This window comes from Trachurus trachurus, assembly GCF_905171665.1.
Source record: "Trachurus trachurus genome assembly, chromosome: 16".
NCBI lineage: Eukaryota > Metazoa > Chordata > Actinopteri > Carangiformes > Carangidae > Trachurus > Trachurus trachurus.
Genome location: NC_139902.1, coordinates 15583239 through 15602797, shown reverse-complemented (window position 1 = coordinate 15602797; position 19559 = coordinate 15583239). Strand labels below are relative to the sequence as shown.

At 41.7% G+C, this 19559-nt stretch overlaps 2 protein-coding genes across 3 annotated transcripts; one reads left to right on the top strand and one right to left on the bottom strand.

The window, feature by feature from the left end:
* Positions 1-11: 11 nt before the first annotated feature.
* LOC310998804 (discoidin, CUB and LCCL domain-containing protein 1) lies at positions 12-11066 on the bottom strand. 2 transcript variants are annotated; one of them, XM_083989004.1, is made up of 15 exons: positions 10913-11066; positions 7845-8066; positions 7121-7258; positions 5938-5989; positions 5781-5853; positions 5560-5693; positions 5177-5214; positions 4852-5043; positions 4470-4582; positions 4174-4348; positions 3976-4068; positions 3672-3765; positions 3308-3345; positions 3105-3215; positions 12-1352 (listed from the first exon to the last, which is right to left on the bottom strand). In XM_083989004.1, the coding sequence occupies exons 1-15, from the start codon at positions 11013-11015 to the stop codon at positions 910-912; spliced, it is 2019 nt and encodes a 672-aa protein (XP_083845130.1). In that variant the 5' UTR covers positions 11016-11066; the 3' UTR covers positions 12-909. The 2 variants fall into 2 exon arrangements, with proteins under 2 accessions (XP_083845130.1, XP_083845131.1); XM_083989005.1 differs by having other exon boundaries at positions 3105-3212.
* Positions 11067-13183: 2117 nt separating this feature from the next.
* On the top strand, positions 13184-18669 carry LOC310999272 (glucocorticoid modulatory element-binding protein 1-like; the record flags this gene model as incomplete). Its single annotated transcript, XM_083989607.1, has 9 exons — positions 13184-13343; positions 13696-13754; positions 14019-14140; positions 14312-14415; positions 14967-15151; positions 15577-15723; positions 17586-17723; positions 17950-18066; positions 18155-18669. The coding sequence occupies exons 1-9, from the start codon at positions 13219-13221 to the stop codon at positions 18667-18669; spliced, it is 1512 nt and encodes a 503-aa protein (XP_083845733.1). The 5' UTR covers positions 13184-13218.
* Between the last annotated feature and the right edge of the window lie 890 nt (positions 18670-19559).

Genomic DNA, 19559 nt, shown 5'->3' with positions numbered 1-19559 from the left:
CTTTAATATTATGGTATTGATGCACTCTCTTCTCTAGTACAGGAGGTCCGTGAACACCCTCAAAGAGAAAATAATTAGTCACTGTTGTTGCCCACCAGTCTGGAAAAGAGACTATTTGAGTTGTGAGTCGCATCCTGCTCTGGGACATCAGAGCAAGTTGAGTCACAAGGGCATTATTGGTCAATGGACTGTTGTGCCTTTGTGTCATAATATAATCCAAGCATTCATTTTAAACCCATATTTATTTGTTACTTTACTATGTATCATAGAAATGGTTGACGGTTATCTGAGGAATTAAAACCAGCACACTAAGTACACAGTCCATTACTATTAGATGTGTAAAGAGAGCCACCTAGTGGTTAAATCTCATTATAGCATTTTAACCACTTAGTGTGCCATTTATAGTGCTTAAATGTTGTTTTTGTTTTGTTTTTTACAAAAATATTGAAATTATAAGTTGTGAATACAATGTTTTGTGAGAACAAGTAACATTCACTTTTTTTTTTTTTGCATTAACCTGTTAAATAGACTGAAGCATACATTTCTGTATGTATTTCTGAAAGTGCAGCTTGTGATTAAACATTACAACAATAAACAGTATCTCTGAGACATGACTGAACCTGGGTTTTGTGTGCATCACAGGATATTTCCACTGTACAACTACATACTTCCTGGAAGGAAATATCTGTGTCCATATGGCTCTCAGATTACTCTGTACTCTGAGTAGTGTACCCTCATATTATGCATAATGGTCCAGAGCGACTCCTTACTGAAAGTTCAGCTCTGTCAGCATTAGTAGACTCTGGACAACACCGTCCAGCTTAGCGTCGACTTGAGATCACTCCAAGCGATCCTCTGGTCCCAACGCACGCTCTAGTTCAGCAGAGTCTTTTTTCTCCATGTCTGAGCTCACAAAGGCTGCTCATATGTGTGCTTCGACAGTAAAGAGTCACATGACTTGGGCTCAGCGTAGACAACACTGACCGGTCGTGGGCCACTGGCGTGCAGAGCGGGAGTGCAGTAGCCGTTGGACAGCATCCTGTGCGATGGGCAGTCGTACTGAGCGTGGCTGGATGTTGTCCTGACACCAGAGGTAGGTGCTAGTGTAGGAGGTCTATGTAGGCTGGTGTGACGCATCCCAGTCCGAATGGGCAGGTTGGACTCCGAGGGCTGCTCACTGAATGGGGTGGCATACTCCGGCTCCGGGGGAAGCGGCTCGGCATACTCTGGCAGGTTGCCAGGAGTGTCATAATGGTTCAAGATGAACGGGGTAGTGTAGCCCTCATCTGAGGAGGGTCTAAATGTTGACCCAACCTTCTGTCCAATAGCTGCAACAGCGAGCTCTGCATAGTCTGGAATGAATGAGTAGATGAATAAAGAGGAGTTAGACTGTTAGTTAGTTTCTCTCTTCATCTGAGATCCAACAAACACTGGCACACTGTAGGCAACAGCTGAGATCAGAATCGTATCAGAACCATATCAGTTTATTTTCAGAAATTTTATCTTACATACTATCATATAAATATATCTGGCCAATTTTTTCAGTTCTGAGCAGTTGCCGGGCAACTAATGGGGACTCCAGGAAGTTTCTAGTCCCGGCCAAGAGACAGACTGGCATACGGCCCCGTGGGCAAGCAGTGTAATGTAATTTTTAGGTTTTTGTATTAATTTGGTGATGTTTAGGATTTTCTTACCATTGGTCAGTCAGGCTTTTCTGCCTGTGCTAAGATAACCTGCTGCTAGTTATAGCCGTATGTGTAGCTGACACATAGAAGAGTTGCATCAATCTTTGCATCTAACGGTCTATAAAATAGCAAATCAAAAAAACACACCGAATCTGAGTAGTAGTGACTTCATGTCATATTCTAACTGCAGTTTGTTACACATATTTTGTATGTCCCTGTTCAGTCATTCCTGCTCAAAACCTTAGTTGCCTGTAAATAAAACTTTTATTCTATCAATTTATTTGATAAATGTCTGTTGAATTTTAATCTGGGGTATAGCTCTTAAAACCACATAATTACTTTAAATCAGCTTTAAAATATAAATGATGAAATATTGAAATGATAAGTTGTGAATACAATGTTTTGTATCAAGGTTTACATACTCAGCTGTTCCCAGAGTAGACATGTCAGAAACACTTTAATTGTTTTAGGTATATATCCAAAGGTCTTTGACAAAAAACAGACATTTTGTGAGCTTGTATGTAAATGTATTGGTCAGTTTCCGCTAATACTCCATTACTGTAATGAGAAATGTTATTTAATGTGCATGAAAACGTGAACCGCACAGCAGCATCCATTCACTAATGGAAAAGCTCCCATTTGCTGTTATGCTGCCATTTGGGGGAAATGCTTCATTTCTACTCAATAGCAGTCTCATACCAGGCCCATGTTGAGCCCCTGCATGAGCCGCCCCACCAGCAACAATGTCTCCTCTAATAACAGGGACGGGGGATGACAGTGAAGCACTCAGACCAGACCAGACCCTACGCTTTGCCCCAGCAGAAGTGGCTGTGGTGTGGGAGGCCTAGACCTTACTCAAGAGTCCACAGGGAGCCTCAGAGCCTGAACTATTTTAATTAGACAGGCTTTGGTGAGGGCTTTGATTGTCTTAGCATTGACCCTCTGTCCTGTTTATCACTGGACCTCTTAGTGAAGGGCCCCCTCACTGGGGGAGGGGATGGGGGAGTCAGAGAAGGTACTGGGGGTGGTGGCGGTGGCGGGGAGTAGGCTGAGCACTCTTTATCGAGCTCCAATTAAAGGGTCTCTTTCAGAGCGGCTCTGTGGACCAGAGAAAGGAATGTTTATACTGTGACTGGGTGATGGGCTGAGCCAGGGCAAAGAATGGACAGCCCGCGGAGAGAGCTGTTTGCCTGTCAGGCCTGGCATGAGCTCCTCAAACTGACCAGTGAAGCCAGAAACTGTTAAAGTGGCAAACATGGACGAGGGAAAAATCTGAGACAACCGTTTAATTCTGAGTGTGCTGTGTAAAAAATTAAAAAATAAAAAGGGGGAAAAACAGCAGCAACTCATGGCCACTTGTAGAAAGATTGAGTTTCTGCAAATTAAAAAGTCGTGAAATATTTTTTTATGAATTCTCACCATTGAGAGGAGGGCTGGGAAGAGCATCATGGACATTTCGCTCTAGAGGATAGGAGATAAGCTCTGATTGCGAGCAGGGGAGACTCTTTGCCTGGAAATTCTGACAACCTGCTTGACACATACACAAACAAAAATAGTCAGAGGCTTTTTAGCATCAGATCATAAAATTAGTGGAGATGTACGTAAAAACGCCATAGACTTACTTGTGGACAAGGAATACTTCATTTGTGAATCTTTTTTTCTGTAGAGAAGATGAACACAAAGCACTTCAGTACTGAACACACTATATATCATTTCTGACATGTGCTAGGATCGTGAGAGCTAGTAGGTTAAGTCAATTAAAAAAATAAACATTAGTCTGACTAAATATCTTTGGGTTTCAGACTTTTGGCCAGACATGATAAGTATCAACTGAGCAGTTCAACACCAAAAACATTGAAGAACAAACTTAACATTACATTTTGTATATATGTTTTAAAATCAATCCCATTTAGAGCCATGTGAAAAATGTACAGATAATAAACAAACAAATGAATAAAAGCTTATCAGTGTAATAAAATATAGTACCTCCGCTTCCACCAGATGCCAGCCAACAAACAACTGCCGCACATTATCAACCCCAGTACCACTCCCACAGCCACTATCACTGGCTGACTGGTGCCTGCAGGAGGAGAAGTGTCAGAGTAAGTAAACAGTTGTACAGGTGTCAGGAAGTGATGCAGTTTATTGCAGAGCACACAATGGTGACTGTGAGATTAAAAGACATTTTGAATTGTTTTAACTGATGTGACAAGTTTCCTTCCTCAAACAGTCAAACAGAGTGTTATTCATTTTTACTGTACACACGGATGAATTAGACGGTGATGCATACTCAGTTTTGTTTCAACTAGCACTGGTCCTTCTGCGGGGGTGGGAGACGGGCTTGGGTGCAGTGCATCAACGTGAACTCGGACAGACGGAGAATCTGTTTGCAGCACAGCAGAATTTGAGATCAGCAATTCTGAACTTATACGATGAAAGATGAAATTTATATTCAGGGTGAGTGGGTAGACTAGTAGCTACTGCCTACCTCCACCTGCGCGGGACCTCGGTGTCATCTTTGCAACAGGACAACCCAGGACCTGGACCTGAACCGCAGCTCTGCCGTGCCAGCTCAGCGGCTGTAGCCGAACAAACCGAGCCACCACGGAGGGAAACAAGCTGTTGAGAACCCGGAGGTGGCCGTCAGTGTAGGCCTGAAACACCTGGGAACCATAACAACCGAGTTACTTATTCACAGAGGAAACCGGGAATCCCACAGTGGAAACTCAGGAGTGTTGGAGCCTCACTAAGAGTGAACATCAGAGAGTCCGGTGCAATGCATACCTTTTTTTCTCTGCTGAGAGCTCCTTTATAAAGCTTCCAGTTCTTTCTGTCCTTGCTGAAAAGAAGAATGTAGGATTCTGTGTAGTAGTCGTCTGATCCCATTGTAATGATTCCTGAGGGAAGAGCACACAACGTTTGTTTTTTTTTAGCTCAACATTTAAGAGGATATGAAAGTGGTTTACCTAATGCAGAACAACACAATGGAAACGGGAAACTGATACACTCAAAAATGAATTGCATTGATGTTAAACACTAGTAGATATTTACACATTTTCTATTACTCAACTTTCTACATGTCTACATATTGGTGCCTACTGCTTTATTTAAATAAACATGTTTTTTACACATACAAAGAACTTTTCTTGTCCCATTTTCAACATACCTGTGATAGTGCTTCTGTCACTCAGCTCCAGCTCCAACCACGGGTTGGGATCATTACTATCTGCTGCCCAGGGTGGGAGCTCAGAGCTTGAACCCATATTTCTGGAGGACCAGAACAATCTGTGCTCTTGACTGTTTGTCTTCCAGAAAGATGAGGCATTAAAGCCAGAAACAGCCAGGATGTTGTTGCATTCTGTTCAAACACCGCAGGAAGGGATGTAGTGATGAAAATAGTTCATTATGTAAGCAAGAATGTTTTTATATATAGGTAACACACAAGTCATTTGCACTATAAACACACAATACATGTCTCATCTAACTCTTACCTTGTCGAAATAGCAGCTTCTTTTCAGATAATGATCCCCTGTCAATGGAGGACGGTTAAAAGGTTAAGTTCATAGTCTACATAATCAAATACAAATCTGAATTTCACCAAATCTGATAACTGTATGTAGTTGTGTCCAATTGTAATGTACTGTCTGTAAATTATTTGTGTGATGTCCCATGGAATGTCTTGTGTAGCTGTTATTTATGGTACCTGCCTTACGACTACAGATGCAATTTAGCAATTGTGCTAATTCTGGCATATTTACATTGATGTTTACTGCTGATATGTTAATTAATGTGCATTGTCCTAATTAATTAAACTCAATAAATAAATTCAAAAAATGCATTTTGAATTTTTGACAACCAGTCGCAGCAGACATACATTTTAGAAAGGATTCCATTGGCAAAGGTGGATTCATAGAGCGTAAGACTTCTCCCGCGAGTCACGGTGACACGACCTCCCATATTATCAGACGTAGCTCCAGCATGGACAGCAGACTTGCACAGCACTGAGGTCTGTGGAAGAAAAGAAGTATCAGACATGAGTTTAATGTAAAAGGTCTAACATTCATATATTGGCTGGACAAAGTGTGGTGTACTTACATCTCTGTAACCGTGTTCAGAGTTCCCCCACACGTCCCCTGTGACGTTCTTACATCCAGCAGGGCAGTACACACTGAGACAGACAAAGTAGCATGTGTAAAACAGAGTTCTGCTTAAAGAAGTTATATTAACTGAAATGTAGAGGTTGACCACTTACCTCAAATGCTCTGAGCTAAAATGGGACCCTCGCTGTAAACAAGAAATGAGGTCTGTAACAAGGACAAGACAGATGTTACAAATTAAAAACTTGTCTTTAATAGTACAGTGTCAGACTCAGTATCGCAGGCTTACATAATACCCCTCGCCATTCACTCAACAACACACAAACAGATTCTGTGTGAGACAGTCTAGCATGCTCCGTGTGCTAAATTAGGGGATGAGCGGTCATCGCTGTTGATGTGACTAAGCTCTTTGTTACTGTGACTCTGTCACAGTTCACGAGTACAGGGAATGGTCCTCGTGTGATCACATCTAACAGACAGTGGTTTGTATGTCTGAGTGTGGGCTTAGCTCCAGACGTTGCTGGATTTCATAAACAACTCAAACACAAAAACAGGAAACTATGATACATACTGTACAGGACAGATCACCTCATGCAGAGAAAAATAAACTTGTTCTAAGTATAGACTTGCATTCAAACTAAACAAAGTAAACAAAAAGATTCACAGAAGGAACCTTAACCTTTGCAATATTCTGTGATTGAATCTAAACAAACAATTCAGAGGCATTAAAGCTGTAGTCTATTAAAACATTTAAATCTGCTCTGGTAGAAAATATGGTCCATATGTGGTCTACTATAACTGCTTGATCAACAGCCTCCAGGCTGAGATACCTTATGGTGAGAAACGTGGGATGGGAGTGGGCTTGCAGTGGTTAACACACTGATGATGAGGAGGAGGAGGGGGAAGAAAAAGAAAGGCAGCCACTCCATGCAACAGACTGAAGCCTGAGGCCTCATTCCATTCAGCCTGAGAGAAGGAGTCTGACTCCTACTTTCAGAGCAAACAGGCCAGAGCAAAGACAGTGATGGAGGGTGAATGCCAATAAGCAGTGACTCATGCACTCGCAACCACACATATGTACACATCAACACACAAGTACACACACACACACGGACAAATAGTCTCTCAGACGCCGGTGTTATAAATACACCACTATAAACAATTCAAACTCCAAATGACGAATTTCTAATGTGAAGATTTGTGCTCCGAGTGCTCAGCACAATTGTAGGAACAGCTTATCATAAACACCGTTCACATACTTATACTTATTATAATTACACAAATAGCACTTGCTGTGACTGGCATGGCCCACACGAGTGTGTACAAATTACTGCCTACCTGAATACTGGTCTGTGGCATAGGAGAGTAGAAACCCTCGTCCAGAGCGGTGTGGGCCGGACCAGAAGGTTATTGTCACTTCATTGCTGTTCAGAGTCACATTCTTCTGTGTTGCATCAAGCCTCCCACACACCGGACCTGTGAATATGCAGAACCCACAAACTAAATAACTAAAAGCGCAAATGTAGCATATCTGTCTGTGCACAGTGTATTTATTGGAACAGTAAGACATGTATTTCCAGTACTTTATGATGGATGTATATGATCCATCATAAAGTGATGGCAAATCCCACCCCACTAATACTTTACTCTGCGGTTGACAGTAGAGGCATGTAGATGGTTACTTGCATGTATGAATAGCTATGCAGCAAAGAAAACAAAATACAAAGCACCATACAATTTCAGTATACCGTAATACAATAATAAACACCAAAGGCAGTCTGGAAGAACATACAATAGTCTGTTGAATCTCTAAACATTCATTTTAGTATAATGTCAAACTTTTATGCCCTCAAGCCACGACATGATACACCTGGTTGGAAAACGTGCATCTGCATCTGTCTGTTGCGAAACTGGGTTTGCCTCCTATATTAATGTGTCAATCGAATGGTATGCCCTGTGTGTATACCACAGTCACGACTGGGTGAGCATCAGTAGTGACATGGAACGTAGGAAAATAAAAATCTATCCATGGATATTTAAAGACTACGGTGGAGAAGCTTACCCAGATGTGTTAGCCCATTCTTGTCTGTGATCACAAGGGAGCCATTGCTGCAGCCTGGACTGTTCTCGATGTCAAAATCCCCAAACAGGAGTCGCAGCATGCGGCCTTCTGGCACACGAACCCTCCACTTACACCAAGTGTTGCTGGGGTAGGTGCCTGGATAGTTCTGAGAGGCCAAGGTGCCAGACTCTGTGCCCAGCAGTGTATGTCCACAGCCATCGCCTGAAATAGATAGAAGTGCAATAACAAGGCTGAGAAGAGGGAGACGGTTTATAGGGAAAACTTGCAGGATACGACTAACTAATTCTGGTCCAAAATTGTAAACTGGTCTTTAGAAACAACAGCTGGGTTTGAAGTAAAGAGTCAAACTTGTGGTTCTGTGTCACTTAAAAAAAACCATTACAGTGATAGACTGCTTTCATTAAGTTCTTCAGCAATACATGACAATTAAAGGAGAGGCAAAAGATTTTTTGTGTGTTTAAACTCGGGCTGGGCAGTTATGGCTAAAATCAAAATCAAGATGAGTTGAACTTTTTTAAAATCTCGATTTCAATTAATGGCTGGGCCAGATCATGTTGGTTAGAGGCTCTAAAATGTCAGTTTTGATTATTTTCCGATGAATTGCCCAGCGCTAGTTTAAACTAAATCATTTATGTTATAGACTAAACTGTAATCATTGTTAAGTGCATTCAAGTATTAATGACAAAAGTCGCTTGTCCTCACAGTGCATGAAGGCTGATTATAAATAACAGTTATATGCAGATTAATCTCTCTGACTATCTTCTCAATTGATTAAATGTCAGATTAAAATAACCACCAAGAGCTAGGAACCAGGAAATCATTGAATGGTTCTGTTTTATGATTTAAAAAAACTGTATACCAAATGTTTTTAATGTTGACCTGATCAGTCGACTAAGGCACACTCATAACTAAAGCAGCTGGTGTATATCAAAGTATTTTCCAACTAACAGCTGTGAGAAGAGACATTATCAGCTGAGCACCTTCAGTTTAAGCGAAGGAAAAATCCCACAACCGCAGACAATTTCATCATTTGTTCTTGTGATTAAATACACTTGGGGCTTTTTAAATGCCACATTTCAGGACAGATGAGTAATGAGTCTATTCTCAACATGCACAGCAGACCAGGGCGTGTTTATACTCCTCTAATCATAACTGTGAAATGACTGATGGTGTAAGAAGTGCTCATCTCCAAAAATTCATAACCTGTTGGGAATACCTCTTAATGATTAGAAATGAATTCAATATTTTCATTGTATAAAAAGGTGATGGATATTCTGAAGAAAAAAAAAAGAAAAGAAAACTTAGGTTCCACAGAAACACTGTTTGTTTAATGTTGATTCAGTACAACTTTGACCTGTGGTTGCTGTGACTAACACTCGAACAGGAATGGACAAACACAAATATTTAGATCGTCAAACATCCCCATGGGCCACAGAAAGTGTGTGAGTCAATCCCCACAGTGGTCACACAGAGATAAGTGCTGTGGGGGCTGCAGGCTCAAATCCTAACCCTAAAATGTCAAGTTCCGAGAATGGTCAAAACATACAAAAGGCACCAGGGTCCATCGAAGCCGACACGTCAAGCCTGTCTGTGTCTTCCATATAAGGCTCCTGGGGGGTTGTTTGGGGGGAAAGCAAAGGATAACCTTCCACTCTACTCTGTGTCGCACACATCCTGCATCACACCAGCTGTTCCCCCGCTTCCCGACAGCTCTTCAGCCCCCGGTACCATAAACCTTTGGATGTTACTGCCCCTCCTCGAGTCCCCAAAGGATTCCCTGGAAATGCCACAGCTACATACTGTAACTGTGGGCAACAGACCGTGGATCTGTCACTTTCCGGTGGGAGGCCGCAGTGGCAGCAATGCTGGGGAAGTTCTGGGTGGCCGGTAATCGTCCCCTGTTCACTGAACCTTTTCACCTTCAGTCTGTCTCCAGGCTGGTCTGTGTCTATAGTTTCTTACAGCGAGCGAGGGATAGGCTATGTGTTCAGCCTGTTCTGACCAGTTCAAAAATTTAGATGGTGAATTACAGAAAAGTGGAGTCAAACCGGGTGGCAGGAGAGCAGACAGTCTATCAGAAGCACCACGGCAACATAGTTTTTCACTTGAGGCTTTGCCGGCAGGCCCTTACAGGTCCACACTAGTAGACAGGATGTTCACCTGTGCTACCTGTCACTACACTGCCCTATTCTGTCTCGTGTGTCAATCACAACATTACAACACATAGGATGAAATGTTCCCCCCCATACCCCGGCCCCACCAAAGCTCTTTGCATAGTTTGCCAGCAAGTAAAAAGTGATTCAGAATAAATAATTGACCCTGGACTTAATCATCCTTTGTTGGGAGGAAACCAAAGCCCCTGGGACGGTCAAAAACAACCCCAAAAGATCTGTGGTGGTGTGACTGAGTATTAGAGTCATAGTCTGGGGGACATAAATTGTTTTTCTATTTGTCTACGGCCACTGTGATTCACACTGCACATGGACTTAACTGCTGTTATGACAAAAACCTGTGGGAAAGGTGAGCTTATGGTTGGGATCAGTAGGTAAACACGGACGAGGGAAGAGTATGTCAAGAATGCTGCCATGACATTACATGCTCGACCTTTGCACCTACTTCGATTTGACATACAGTATTTATCCACTGCTCTGCACACACAGGCTAATGTAAGTTTCTTGTGGCTCATAAAAGTAGAACTCAAACGAGAACATGTTAAAGTTGTCAACAATTGTATCTTACAGACCTGGCTACAGGTGAAGTACTTTGTAAAATTCAGGGGCAGATATGATTATTACTATTGACTAGCTTAGGTAGGATGCAAATTAAGTTTTGAAGCCAATTGGTCACTTGTGGTTGTCGCATCTGTCCATGATGAAATAAAATAGTTCACTAATTTATTTACAATAAAATGGCAATTAAGCTGTTTTAGCTGCTCGTTGCGGTAAGGATAGTGGGAAGCTAACGTTAACAAGATTTTTTTTTTTTTAAATAACGTCTCCCGTCACAAAACATCAACAAAAACGTAAGCTAAATGGTCTTTCTCTTACCCTCCTGTCCGTGAACAACCACGGAACAGACGCTGAAGGTGAACCAGAACCCGGTGATGAAAGACTTCACTGCATCCCCGATGTTTTCACAATTTCCAAGCATGATTTCCAGAGCTCTGTGTGTAGGAAAAGTAAGGTGCAAGCCCCGCAGGCTCGAGGCTCTGCCTTCAGTAAAAAAGTTATAGTACAAAGTACCGCATATTTACTATTGGCCACGGGGCGCAGGCTCGACTTCTCATTGGCTGTCGTGGAGTGCCAATCAAAGAATCCCAAACATTCCATTCCCAAATATGGGTGGTAAGATTTGTAGGTGGGCGCTGATCTGAGACCAGTCGACGGCGTCAATACTGTGCAATAATGCCTAATGGTTTACGCTCTTTGGCGCTGCTTAAACAGCTGGTTCATGGATTCGCCATCGTAACAGGTTGGACATTGCGTTTTAAACGTCACAATACATAACAGTTTGAAATAGCTGTGTTGTCCATGTCTTATCGACACACCTACATTTCTTTTTCCCCAACTGAGAGCAAATCCTGCCACCTCCCGGTGAAACACAGGCACTAAGGAAATCACGACACGCAAGTGTGTCTGAACAACGTTTATTGCATGACAAACCAACAAACATGAAACCACACGAGTGGCAATTAAAACAAAAAAAGTGTGCGTTGAGTCTGAAACCTACCACGAGGGAACCGTTCATTAAAACTACATCCACACTGCTCCCTTTGGGAGTGGAAAACATGTTTTGAGGAGCTTGAGGTCCTCCAGCCTGTGCACCACCATGGCTCACAGGCGCTCAAACCGAGCCACATAAGAGCAGTTTGACCGACTTACACATCGCGTGCGAACTAACCGCTTCTCGTGACAGCGGGACAGATGCTTCTCAGGCAAATGCTGCCTTCACTGCAGGAAGTGTAACGAAGCAGCACGGCGCATGCTCTCCTACCTCTCTGACAAGCGGAGGATGAATTATCCCCTGCTGTAAAACGGTAAGTAAAACTATGACTATGACTAACTATGAGTGTGGAAGTGGCAGGTAGGCTACTGTGTTGGGGAGTTTTGGTGTGGACCCAGTGTGTGTGATTTGTTTTAGTGTGTGTGTGCACCCTCTTTGGAACAGGAGCGCGCGCCGTCGCACCGTTGTTGTCCGGGGTGTGCGTGCTGCCGCACCGACAGACGTCAGTTTGAGTGGGTGAAGGAGGGTGAGAAAGACACGCAACTGTCCGTGTAGGAGTTGGCGATCCAACAGGGGCTACTTGATATATAAAAACTACTGTATACATACATCAGTGTGGAATCTGCTGATCAGTTCTCTGTATTGAGCTCCTCACTGCATGGATAGGTTGTCTGTTGTTTTTCTGCCAGTTTGTGAATTATTTCTCCTCCATTTCTGTATGTGCTATTAATATTGACGACCAGTGGATCTCACGCCTCAGCTGCTGCTAGTGTAGGACTGAGAGATTGTTATGGCTCGAGCTTTGATGTTGTGAGAATTCATGATTTAGCCTTTTATTCTGCGACCAATTACTGAAGAGGGAATTTAAATTTCCCCTTTTCACAATTCCTCATGACAATAGTTCTCCAGTGGACAGTTTGTTCAAATTTGATCCCTTTAAATGTGTTGTTTTTGTGTTTTTAACCAGCAGGCTATTTAGGGACAATATATTATGATCATCAGTATTTGTATAGAGATGCTATTTTCCAGCAGGTACAAATAATTAACTGTCTCTAGGGACTGATTCTCCTTGAATTTGATGATTTGCTTAATATGACTTTGTAACAGCACTCCAAATATTTGTTCAACAGGTCTGTCATATCACATCTAATGCAAATAGAATAGTGGTCTAAAGAAATGTGAGAATGAAACAGCAGTGTTATGGTTTCATTTGAAGATTTCAGTTTATATATATAAAAAAAAACACATTTATTGAAACTGATGTGCAGCCTCACTGTGTCTCACCTGTTGAGTCTACTGAAGCTATCTAATTGATGATTTTTTTTATTATTTTTATTTTATTTTTTAACAATTCAGGCCTTATACCCAGGTTTTAACTGTTGTCCCATCATCTATGATATTCATATACTGTAGCTACATTCAATGCATGAAGCAAAGCTAGCCCATGAGAGGATTATGACATTTTAAGCTCACTATGGATTCATTTATATGACAGTTGCATGCAAGAAAGGACTTGGGGGAGGCTTTCATTGACTTGTGCATTAAGTAGCATCACTGCGTGCATGTGTGTGATCAGGATGTTAACATGCGTGCTGGGCCCTCTCTGCGTGCAGCTCTTTGGGGAGGGGCGATGGCGGCTGCTGAGGTCAATGTGTCTTCAGGGGAGCTCATGACAGTGAAGGAAGAGGAGGGGGAGTCCAGTGGCAACAACCATAAGACTCAAGTCATCCTGCACCTGCAGCCCATCCTGCACGGGTAACATGGTTTATATCATTTACAAGCCATAGAGGTTTTTGCATTTGAAGTGTGAGTGAGGCAAATATAGGTGCATAACAGATCTTTCCAGAATCATATTAATACATTTTCCTCCACTTCTATATGAAGGAAACCATTCTACATAATCTTTGGCCTACATTAAACTGTTTAGATCAGTTTAATGTAGCCTTGGCCAAAGTTAAAGAATGCAGCAGTAAGCACTTAAATTAAAAAAAAATGTTAGAAATGCAGTAGCTATCCCCACATTATGCTGTTCAAACTCAACCATTCAACATTCAGTTTGCATGAAATTCAGATTATTTTATATGTGAAAAAATGTTGCCCTCTGCAGGGTAAATGATGACATTGCTGACACTGGCACTACAGTCCTGGCCATAGAGACACATCATGGTAAGTGACAGTGAGATATTTCCCCTCCCTGCTGACCTCCCACCCCTCAGAAACAACTGTTTACATACAGTTAATGTATCATGTGCAATAATTAGTCTCTTGCAGCATTTTTTAAAACTGCAGCTGTTATTTAGAAAAAGGTAAAATGCTCAAGAGTGGTGGTATAGTGTTTGATTGTGTTGTTCCCAGCCACCACTTTTATTAGTGTCTGGGAATGTGGTTTGTAGGTAGTTATGGTTTGTGTTTTTGTTCTGTATTGTTTAGAAGACAGTAAAGCAGAAGGAGAGGAAATTGAGTATGGCTACCCAATCACCTGTGGAGACAGCAGAGCAGTTCTGCTGTTTAAGAAATTTGTGTGCCCTGGAATCAATGTCAGATGTGTAAAAGTAAGTTGACATATTTTGTGAGATCAAATGGAAGTTAATTCATTAATGCTGAAAAATAACTTAAGTGAATACACTTGATCATTCTCACATCTTGTTTGCCACATCATAGTCTTATTTTTCTCCACACTTACTCATACCAGCTCTCATAAACACACTGTTTCTCTCTTTCAGTTCAATGACCAACTCATCAGCCCAAAGCAGTTTGTACACCTGGCAGGAAAAGCCACTCTGAAGGACTGGAAAAGAGCCATCAGGCTGGGAGGGGTTATGCTTAGGTAGACGTTTGAAATTAACACACACAGAAAAAATGCTGCTAGGGAGAGACAAGTGTGCAACTCTAAATGACCTTCAAGAGACTCCTTCACTTGCTCGGTTGGTGCTAAAGTGCCAGACTCAAAACACCTTAATCTAATGCAGTCAACAATATATCTCACTTATATAATTACAATCTTTGCACGTCCCTGGAGCCTGTCTGTGTCGGGGTTTGCCACTACATTCCTAAGGTAGTCGGTAAGCAGCATTATCATGATAGCAGGATCAAATAACATGCAAGCAAGGCCGCTGGGTGATAGTTCTCACCCCTTTATCGTGTTTGCACTTGTTCTTGCCGTTGCTGTGAATCAATAAACCAGCTCAATAGGCAATATTTGTTCTTTTCATCTTTATTCCTCCAAAGGTCAGATCAATGGGCTTTGTGGCAAACAAACATCTAGGAAGCTACTAGGATGCCACAACAAATTTAATCCATACTTGTAACACCCTTGAGCAGCTGGGAAACAAAAAATATTTTCTCGGATGCTTTTAACCTCTTTCTTCGCACACGCAGGAAAATGATGGACTCTGGCCAGATAGATTTCTACCAGCATGACACCGTGTGCAGCAACACCTGCCGCAGCACTAAATTTGATGTGCTGATCAACAGCACGAGGCCTCCTCCAGGGACCTCGGTGCAGCCCAGCCCGTCAAGTCTGGCTCTTGACCCTCTTGGAGGACAGGTGCCTCCGCTGACAGGTAGATTTCAGTTGGCATTTAGTTTACTGCTTTTTTCCTAACATATGCTTGGGGGCTGTAATTATCATTGAGATGACGCAGAGTGAAAACTTTTAGAGCCACCTGGATGTCATTTATTTGCAGTGTAAAAAAAAAAAAAAACAGGACTTCTTGCCATGTCTTTAGGACTTTGTGGGAAACAATGAATCTGTAAATAAGATGAAGATTCAAGTGAAATGCCTGCCATTAAGATTATTCAAATATTTTAATGCACCAACGACTGCATGGAAAAAAAAATTAAAATGTAGACAAAAAAAAAACAAAAAACAAAACCAAATGGAGGTCCTTGGCAGTCTTCCCTCTGCCTACCCACATTCATTTGTAATATGAGATGTTTATGCGCTGTATTTACAGTATATGCCTGCTGTTCTTTTTTTCCATTTCAGAGGTTGTGCATGAGGCAGCAGAGGTAGAGGAGACTATGGGGGATAGGTTCAGTGCAACAGCAGAGTGGAGCCCTGGTTCAGCCCGGCCTTTAAACCCTACAACAGCCAATGGACATGCAACAAAGAGAAAGAGGGTCGACGCACCCGGTAAATACATACTAGTAATTGTTAAGCATCTTGAATAAGTTGAGGGTATGATGAAAGAGACTAGATATGTAGGATTGATACAATCTATTGAATCCAAGACCTCTACATACTTTAGTGTACTTAGCATTCATTGTGTAATATATGTGACAAAGTAATTATCATCTGAAAGTAATATTTGTGCAGTCTGTTGCTTCAGAACCAGCAGTAGGGGGTTTCATTTATTTCCTAATGGCCTGTGCTTACGCAATATCCCTCACAGCAGGAAGCAGCTCACCTGCAGTGCTCCTCTGTGGTGTACCGCAGTTTTATATTTGCACATGGAGGTCATGTGTTTTCCTGCCGGGTGTCTGTCAAGTAAAGCGATAAACTCTGGAATGATGGGAGTTGCATTTACTGCTGCTATTAACCATTTTGTCAGCTGACCAAGGGCTGTGTCGTGGGGGTAATTTAGGAAATATTCGTTTTTACTACAGAGGGAGGCATAGGTTCAGCCCACTGACCTTCAGTCCTCCAGAGGCTATGCATGTGTCAGTCATGTCCTTTTAAATGAGATGGCCCTTCTTCTGCAACCAGGCTTTATCCTGATGGATTAAAACTGTAATTAGTATGGAAAAGAAACACAGCATTCAGTCTCAAAATGTCTACCTCCACTGCATAAATAATAAATGATTACTATAGAATATTAACATTATCTATCCACAGTCCTTGTCCTGTATCACGCCCCTTGCTGTCACCGTTGTTTGACACCTTTGATACACAGAGCCACTGAACCTCTGAATCTGCAGTTGTGCAATGGTATATGCCGTTCCTGCAGACTGGCTTTAAAAAGTTGCTGACCCTGCCAGCCAAAGAGTCATGTCCCTTTATATTACCATCGACAGCATCTGACATTTCTAAGTGTGGCTTTTTCTTCCACGGGCCTAAGTTTGATTTAAGGGCTTTTAAAGGTGACCTGATTAGGCATTGTTCCAGCTGGACCACAGAAGGTAAAATAGCCCCAAGTAATCTTTTGTGTGAATGGCAAATTGCAGAGCCTCACTGCACAAGCAGTATTGCCTGTCACTGGGCTTAAAACAAATTGACAACTCTGAGTAAACGCACCCACCCAATAACTACGCTCCTCTATCCACAGAAATGCTGCTTCCCATTAGTGTGCATTTCCGACATGGAGAAATAAATGAATTTAGCTTCAGATAGCTGCAAATGGGATTTGGAATATTTTTATTTGGCCCATTACATTTATCCTGACAGACATTTAAGCAAACATGGAAGTGGACACATTTCTTACAAGATAAGATATCAACTACCCTTGACATTTTATCACTCTAATATACTCAGCTTGTATTTTGCTCAGTTTTACACAGATCCCAAGTAATTTTTCATCCACTCTCCAATCTGCAATGTCCTTTCTCTCCTCATAGAGCACTGCTTTTCTAACCCATTTTTCTACTTTCCTCTCTCCCTCTATTATCCATTTAACATCCTCTGTGCAAGCGCTGCCCTTCTCCCATTTCTTCTATCTCCCTCTATCTTCTCCTCATTGTTTTTCCAACCTTGACACTTCCTCCTATGTTTCCCTTTTCACGCTGTTGCTCTCTTTTCCAATCCTTTGACTCTGTTCAACTCTCAACCTTTCCTTGTCTCCCCACTTTATCTCATTTATCACATATTTCTTCTTTATTTGCTTTGTTTTGTCTGTGGTACTGTCAAACTCCACTGCTCACAAAGGAATGCATCCTTTCAAACACTTGTAAACATCACCTCTATGACAACTTTCTTTTGTTCCTCTGCGGCTGTTTGTCATTTCCATACAGAGCTCTATACATGTCATCATAATATTCCTCATAACTGACCTTGTCTAGATGGAGTACTCAGTCTGTGGCAGGGTGTGTCAGACTCAGGGCTGATGGGGGAGGTCCTGTCCAGTCTTCAGACTGAATTCTTAGCCACCCTTAAAGGAGTGGAGGTTCGCAGCGAGAGGGCCAACCTGCAGGAGACAGGTGAGTTCTTGCAGGGGGCCTGTCTATCCACTGGACTGTGAAAAGAATTGCTTTAAATTTAGTCAAATGTCAGTCAGGGTAAGAAAAAAAGTCAAGAAAGACTCAAATGGCTGAATCCATGGACATACCTTTTTTGTAAAGGGATTTGTTCTAGATAAACTGATAAAGAATGGTAGTAATCACTCAAGACTTGTAGCTGGTGTGATTGATTATTTTGTTTTGTCAGATGCCTTCATGCTTAATTCCTTGTGCGAGATGTTTGGGCTTTTAGACTCAGTGAAGCAAACTCTGGACCTGAGGCACAGCCAGAATGAAGACAGCAAAATCCATAACAGTATTTATGGTGAGAAAAATGAAAAATGAAACATATGGCGCACAGTGATGTCTGATTGTATTGTAACTTCGAATGTCATGATTTCTTTTCTTATCAGTGTTGGATGAGGTTTTTGAGGAACGAAGGAAACCAGGTTTTGATAAAAGAAGATCCCACAAAAGGGCTTCCTCCAAAAACCTTCGATCCCAACGCCACAACCCATCAAAAAATCGAACCCACAACGTGCTGTCACCCGTGAAAACGAGCCCAGTGACCCAGCTTCTCTCTGTTACTGGATTGTCTGCTGCATCTTATGCTCAGCTCACCATCAACCCTCAGTTCTTCACCCATTTCTCTGCCTCCACTGGTCAGCACCACCATATGGACAAAGAGCTGCAGGGGGACCATGAGGTCTGTGAGACGAGGAGCCAGGAGAAGGTTCACCAGCAGGGAGAGGAGGGAACGGAGGAGGAGGACACCTCAGGGATCCACAAAGAGCCTGGGCAGAGGACTGCAAAGTCTCGAGAAGCCTCCCACCTTAGAAGTGAGGAAGACGAGGAGGCAGAGAGCTTACATGACATTGAGAAGGTGGTGATAGGAAGAAAGGCATCAAAGAAACAGAAAAGCAAGTAAGAGAGAAGATCCCAGTGGGATGCTGGAGGACTAAGTGAGTGAATGTGCCTGAGACCTAAGTACTTAAAAGATGCAAAAACAATATTGCTTTGAAAAACAGTGTTGCTGCTCATATCTTCACTGTTGTTACTCTGGTTGAGTTGTGGTTACTTCAGTGGTATTAGAGGAACAAATTAATTTTTGCACTGAAGTTGAAAATGGCACTTTCACAGAGACCATTTGGACATGCTTTTCTAACATTTAACGAAAACACTCTGTAGTGAAATGATTAGTTGATTCAGTGCTTAGCTGACAGACAAAAAATTAATCAGCAAAGATTCAGTTTATCATTTAAATCATTTTATAGAAAAAAAAAGATTCTTCCGGTTCCATTTTCTTAAATGTGAATATTTGCTCTTTTTAAAATCGTATCTATGTCTGACAAAATATGCAACATTTTGCAATGTGTCACATAATATGTCCACACTCTGGGAGACTGCAAAGGTAATTTTTTTTTTTTTTTTTTTACGATGTTTGGATATTTTATATAGATTCAATTTACAGAGAAAATAATTGATTTAATTGAGAATGAAAATTATTCTTAGTTGCAGCCCTAAATTACAACATATTCTCCTGTCTATTAGATGTGGTATTTAAAACCTGGGTAGTTGTGACAGAACTTTATATAAGTGTTTAGAAATGTGTATATATATTGGATTCTACCTTACAGTCTCTGGTGATAACATTTTCCCATATCTGAAACTACTTGGTAAGTTTTTCACCTATTTGTGACATTTTTTTCTCAATACTTTTATAATATTTGTAATTTTAACATACTTATATTTTGTGAGTTAACGTGTGTTTTGAATGTTGAATGAAATTTTTAGCACTCTGGCTTGTAGTTAGGCCCT